At 62.1% G+C, this 6,215-nt stretch overlaps 2 protein-coding genes across 2 annotated transcripts; one reads left to right on the top strand and one right to left on the bottom strand.

The window, feature by feature from the left end:
* The first annotated feature begins 2 nt into the window (after window positions 1-2).
* REC8 (REC8 meiotic recombination protein) lies at window positions 3-1,096 on the top strand. The gene is made up of 5 exons (XM_042892071.1): window positions 3-81; window positions 208-508; window positions 599-670; window positions 746-852; window positions 946-1,096. Exons 2-5 carry the CDS (start codon window positions 324-326, stop codon window positions 1,062-1,064), a joined length of 483 nt encoding a protein of 160 aa, XP_042748005.1. The 5' UTR covers window positions 3-81; window positions 208-323; the 3' UTR covers window positions 1,065-1,096.
* On the bottom strand, window positions 1,077-5,798 carry IPO4 (importin 4; the record flags this gene model as incomplete). The annotated part of the gene is made up of 16 exons (XM_042892069.1): window positions 1,077-1,136; window positions 1,230-1,348; window positions 1,428-1,494; window positions 1,645-1,740; window positions 1,984-2,101; window positions 2,484-2,689; window positions 2,779-2,907; window positions 2,985-3,029; window positions 3,316-3,476; window positions 3,675-3,768; window positions 4,204-4,261; window positions 4,407-4,484; window positions 4,574-4,671; window positions 4,834-4,942; window positions 5,134-5,236; window positions 5,586-5,798. Coding segments are annotated over 16 exons (1,739 nt in total), but the record flags the coding sequence as incomplete, so codon positions are not given.
* Window positions 5,799-6,215: the final 417 nt, after the last annotated feature.

Here is a 6,215-nt window from a genome sequence, read left to right as displayed (position 1 = left end):
ATAGGATGGCTGCCCCCCGAGCTTTTGGATCTATGGGTCCGAGCCGCCCGCCCCACAGCGCCGGAGCCCAGTGAGGTGGAGGTGAGTTGTGGGGTCGTTTTATGGGGTCAGACCCACAGCTGTGGGGTCTCTGTGGGTCTCTATGGGGTTTCTATGGGTCTCTATGGGGTCCCTTTGGGGTCAGCCCCATAAATGCGCCCCATACAGGAACCCAGAGAGATCCCAGAACCGAGTGTGGGGCTGCCGCCGTCCTCAGGTTCGTGTGGGGCGGCTGTGGGGTCTGTGGGCCTTTATGGGGTCCCTATGGGTCCCTATGGGTCTCTATGGGTCCCTATGGGGTCTCTATGGGTCCCGATGGGGTCCCTGTGGGTCCCTCTGTCCTTCTATGGGATCTCTATGGTTCTCCATGGCTCCCTATGAGACTCTATGGTTCCGGTGGGGCAGAGCTGACCCTGGAGCTGACCCCGGAAGAGCTCCGCCCTCTGGTGACCCCGGCAGAGGAACTGAGGTCTGAGGGGGGCGTGGTTTGAGTATGGAGGGGAAGGGTGGGCGTGGTCACGAGCAAGTGACCAATCAGGCTTACCCCCGCCATCTGCAGAGCCCCGCCCCCTCTGCCTGAACTTCCGGAAGAGGTGGAGCTTCCGCCGGTGGGCGTGGCCTCGTTGCGGCGGTCAGTGGGCGGGGCCTGGGAGGGGTGTGGGCGTGGCTTAACCCCGATCCGACCCCACTTCCGTCGATCCTATAGGTTGGCGTTGGAGGGGGCGGGGAGACCAGAGGGGGCGGAGCTTGGTGGGCTCCTCCCGAGCTCCGCCCCCCGGAAGTTGTGGGCGCGGCTTTTCCGGGTTTGTCTCGGTAAGGGAGGCGGAGCTTCGTCGGATGCAACCAATGGGTTTTGGGTACGGCGTGTGTGGGCGTGGCTTGCTCTAAGCTCCGCCCCTTCTGTAGATCTCTGCGCTGCTGGTTGGCTACGCCTGGAGCAATCCCGCCCCTTTGGGCCAATCAACATCCGGCTCGGCCCACGAGGCCCCGCCCACCCCTCGCCAGGCCCCGCCCGCACGGAATGAAAGAGGCGTGGCTTTGGCTTCATTCTTTTATTGGTCAGGTGTTGGCATCACGGCGGCCGCGTCGTCCAATCCCTGCAAAGGGGCGGGGTCAGACATGTGGGGGTGGGCACTTAAGGGGCTGTGGGTCTCCATGGGGGGCTCTATGGGGCGGGTTGGGGGTCTCACCATGGCCCTCTGCAGCCTCTCCCGCTCGCTATGGGGCAGCCGCTCCATTCCCCGCCCCACTTCTATGGGGCAGCTCCTCCACAGCTCCAGCAGCAGCCCCACAACCGCAGCCTCCAGATCTGTGGGTCCAATTTGGGGGCAGAGGGAGGCCTCGTGCCCCATTGAACCCCCAACCCCCCCCCCCATTGCTGCCCCCACCTCTCTCCATTCTCCCCATCCCAACGGCGCTGCAGACCCGCGGCAATTCCTCAGCGTGGGGGAGGAGCTACAAAACAGGGGCGTGGTCAAAGTAAGCACCGCCCACCTTGTAAGCCCCGCTTCGTTCCGTCCCCATAGAAACTCACATGAGCCCTATAGGGACCCATAGGACCCCCATAAACACCCATGTGAGCCTCCAGCGCCCCCTGGCGCCCACCTGCCGTCGATGCAGCTGCAGCAAATACCCGAAAACGGCCGAATTCTCCTCAAAATCCTCCGTCAACGGCAGCGCAGGGAGCAGCAGAGCAAGCAGCTGGGGGGCGGGGACAACGTCAAGCCACGCCCACTTCCGGTTACGCCATCAAGCGCCCCGCCTATTGGTTGTAACCCATAGCCCTCCCCCAATAAGCCCCGCCTAATTGGTTCCACATTGACTACTGCCCTTAGCTCCTCCAATCGCAAACGCGTTCAGGCCTGTGAAATGCCTGGATTCCAGCCTTGACAATCCCAGCCAATCACCTCCCGCCCCGTTTCCTCCGGAAGTCCCGCCCCTCACTTCCGCATCCGGCAGCGCCCCCTTATGGCGGACCAAAGCCCCGCAGGCGTTGTCCCTCGCCCTGCCCGGCCCCTCCTCCCGCAGCGCTCGACCAATGGCAGCCAAGCCCGGCCACGCCCTGGGGCGGGGTCAAGGAAAAAGGGCGGGGCTTAGAGCAGGGCGCCGGTCTTCGTGGTGATTGGGTGGAGAGGGAATGAGGCGGGTTGAACGGGGATTGGTTGGCTGATGTGAAGGGGTGGGGCTAAAGGAGATAGGGGTGGGTTGAGCAGGAAATGGCCGGGCTTATGGAAAGGGGTGGGGCTTAGATGATTGACATTTCATACAAAAGGCGTGGTTAATGAGTGGGCGGGGATTAGGGGTGGGCTGGACATGAGGATGGGGCGTCTATGTGGGTGAAATTTGGCCGTTTTGGGCCAATCCAGTGCTGTGTTGGGGCTCTGGGTTGCATGCAAAGTGGGTGGGGCTTGAAGGTAAAGGGCGGGGTTTGTCGCCAAGGATACGCCCCCAACGCGACCCCATTGGCCGCTAAACGCCCGATGCTGCAGAGAGCGTTGCTTCGCACTTCCGGATCCGGGTCGTGGGCGGAGCTTCTAGCGAGGGCGGGGCCAATCAGAGGGAGCAGCTCTTTGGCCACGCCCTCTTCCAGGTGCACTCCTGCCTCACCCAAGATGGCTGCCGCCCAGGAGCGCTGTGCCACGTCGCCGCTCTGTGACGTCATCGAGGGGGCGGGGTCAGAGACTTCACCCCGCGATCTGCATAGCCACGCCCACTTTCCACTAAGCCCCGCCCCCTCACCAGGCAGGCCAACAGGCTTGGCAGGGCTTGGCGGAAGGCGTCACTTAAAGCTCCGCCCCCAGGGGAAGCCCCGCCCACCGCCGCCAGGCCTTCCCCAGCCAGCTCCCTCAGCTCCGCTGCGGCCTCCACCTGATTGGAGGAGAGCAAATCGTAGTGGGCGGGGCTAAACCAGAAGGCCACGCCTCTGGTTCCGAAGCCACGCCCACCTCCTCATCATCTTCACTTCCGTCGCCGTCTTGGAGGCAGCGGATCTGGGAAAACATGGCGGAAATTGGCCCCAAATCCATCAAAATGGACCCAAATTCAACATGGCCGCCTGCCCTCCTTTAAGCCCCGCCCCCAAGGGAGCCCCGCCCACTGCCTGAAGTCCCGTTTTCCCTCCCTTCTCCTTTAAGCCACGCCCACATTCAAACCCAGTGTCTCTATAGGGCACTTCTGAAGCCACGCCCACTCCCGGAAGCCCCTAGATTTAAGCCCCGCCCCTCCCGGAAGTCCCCCATTAAACACCCACCCCTTATTTTAACCCCGCCCCCTCACCTTGCCGTTGATGACGTCAGCCATCAGGCAGCCAATGGCGCGCAGCAGCTGGGGGCTGGGGGCGGGGCTTAGGCCCTTGCAGAGCGCCGTAAGCCCCGCCCTCGCTGGCCCCGCCCCCTTTTCCGCCCTCACCGCCCCCAGCAGCGCCGCCAGCGCCCGGCCTGACCCCAAAAAAGGCCGGAATTCACCCCAAATTCAACCCCACAAAATCCCCCATAACTGCGACCCCCTGCCCCACATCCACCCCATAGACCCCATAACTGCGACCCCCAGCCCCAAATCCCACCCATTCCCTCATAGATCCCAATGAGACCCCCCATAATTCACCCCCAACCCCAAACCCCCCCTCAAACCCCCACCCTGCAGCTCTCGGTGCCCCATAGATCTGCCGGCCCCACAGCTCAGCCCCCCCAGTGCCCCATAGGCGGCTGCGCGCACTTCCGGGTGCGGGAACTGCGGGGTGTCGCGACAATATCACAATAGGGGGCGCTGGGACAACACGGGGGGGGGCCCTATGGATCCCTATGGGGTCACTATGGATCCCTATGGGGTCTCTATGGATCCCTATGGGGTCCTTATGAGGTCTTTGTGGGGTTTCTGTGGGTCTCTATGGGTCCCCATGGGGTCTCTATGGGTCTTTATGGGACTCTATGACATCTCTAGGGGTCATTAAGTGTCCCTATGGGGTCCTTATGGGGTCCCTATAGGTCTCTATGGGTCTTTATGGGTCCCTATGTGTCACTGTGGGGTCTCTTTGGGTCCCTATGGGATCTCTATGGGGTCTCCATGGGGTCTCTGAGGGTCCCTACGGGGATTCCATGGGTCCCCATGGGCCTTTATGGATCCCTATGGGGCCCTATGGGATCTATGGGGCAGGGGAGGCCTCACCTCCAGCAGCGGCAGCAGCGCTTCCAGCACAGGCGAGAAATAGGGCTCAAAAGCGGAGCTTTGGGGGGGGAAAATGAGGGAAAATGGACCAAAAATGCACCAAAAACAGAAAAACGGCCCCAAAAAACCCCAAAATGACCCCAAAAAAACCCAAAACGACCCCAAATAACCTTCCGTGACCCCAAGTGACCCTTCCTGCTTACCCACAATGCTCAGCGACAAGCCCCGCCCCCTCGCACGCCGCCTCCACTTCCGCCACGAAGTCTCCGCCCACCTCCACCCTGTGGGCGGGGCCAAAGTGGGTAAAGGGGGCGTGGCCTCGCGCAAGCCCGCCCCCCCATCACCACCCACCCTTAGCCCCGCCCCCTACATCACGTGCTCCTCCTCCTCGCCGTCCATTGGCTCCGCCCCCTCCTCGTCCTCAGCAGCATCAAAGAGAAGGAACGAATCGGAGGCAGATGAGGGCACCTGGGGGTGGGGCCAAAGTCAGGCCACGCCCCCTTTGCCCATATATGGTGTCCCCATTGTGCAGCTGTGCTTAGCCTTACTCCGCCCCTTTTGCCCATATATGGCGCTGCATGGAGTGGTGCCGAGCCCCGCCTCCTTTCGCCCATAAAAGGCGCAACTCACCGCAGGGGGCGGAGCTTGGAGGCTGTTCAGGAGGAGGGGGAGGAGCTTGGGCAGCATTGGCTCCGCCCCCTCCCGCAGGGCTTCGGCCGCGGCCCCACAGAGCCCAAATCTGGGGGGGAAAAGGGGGAATTTGGGGCAGAAATGGGAAGTGGGAGGGGGGTCAAGGGTCAAGGGTCAAGGGTTAGGGTCAGGCACATTAACGTTAGGGGGCTTGGGGTCATTTGGGGGCCATTTTGGGGTCATTTGGGGTCACTTGGGGGCCATTTTGGGGTCATTTGGGGTGCATTGGGGTCGGCTCACAGCACGCGCCGCTCCTCCGCCTCCCCATCGGCCGCCATTTCCAGCACCGCCTCCAACGCCGCCCCCAAAGCCGCCGGGCTGCAACCCAGCGCCCCCAAAACCTCTGCAAAAGAAATTGGGACCCAAAACCCCATGGATTCACCCCAAAACCCCATTGGCTTCCCACCAAATCCCCCAAACTGCCCCCAATCCGGCACCAAAACCCCAATAATTCAGCCCCAAAGCCCACATTGACCCCAAATCCCATTCATTCACCCCCCAAATCCCCCAATGCCACCCCCAAACCCCCCTTCCATACCCACACCTCCACCCCCAAACCCCCCTTACAACAAACCCCAGATGGACCCACAACCCGGACCCCCAAACCTGACCCCAACCCACCCCCAAAACCCCACTTTTGGCCCCAAAATGACCCCAAACCCCATAAAATCCCCCCCAAATCCCCCCCTCACCCATCGCCTGCAGCCGCACTGAGCGCTGATGGGGGTCCGGGAGCTGCAGCACACGGAGCAGCGCCGCCTCCACGGCGCCCCCTGCTGGGCAAACGGGGAACTGCTCCACAGCGCCGCCTGGTGGGAGAAAGATGCCATTGCATCGCAGCGTTACCTGGTGGCCGTCTGAAAGAATTACAACTGGGTGCAATGGGAATGGCGCCACTGCGCCACCTGGTGGTCAAAAAGGGAAGTGCTCCTAGTGATTAAATAGGGAATGGCGCCACAGCGCCGCCTGGTGGATGAAATAAGAATCGCACCATTGCACCCTATGCAGGGCAAATAGGGAAGTGCTCCACAGCGCCGCCTGGTGGATGAAAGGCGCGGTTACATCGCAGCGCCACCTGGTGGCCGTTTGAAGGTATTACAACTGGGTGCAATAGGAATGGCGCCACTGCGCCACCTGGTGGGCAAAGAGGGAAGTGCTCCTAGTGAGTGAAAGGGGAGCGGCAGCACAGCGCCACCTGGTGGCCGTCTGAGAGAATTACAACTGGATGGAATGGGAATGGCAGCACAGCGCCACCTAATGGTCAAAGTGGGAAATGCTCCCAGTGAATGAATAGGGAATGGCGCCACAGCGCCGCCTGGTGG

This window comes from Lagopus leucura, unplaced genomic scaffold (genome assembly GCF_019238085.1).
Source record: "Lagopus leucura isolate 7727_CA_CO unplaced genomic scaffold, USGS_WTPT01 34126-0_obj-0_obj, whole genome shotgun sequence".
Classification (NCBI taxonomy): domain Eukaryota; kingdom Metazoa; phylum Chordata; class Aves; order Galliformes; family Phasianidae; genus Lagopus; species Lagopus leucura.
The sequence above is the reverse complement of the archived record's forward strand: the minus strand, read 5'-3'. Positions and strand labels throughout refer to the sequence as shown.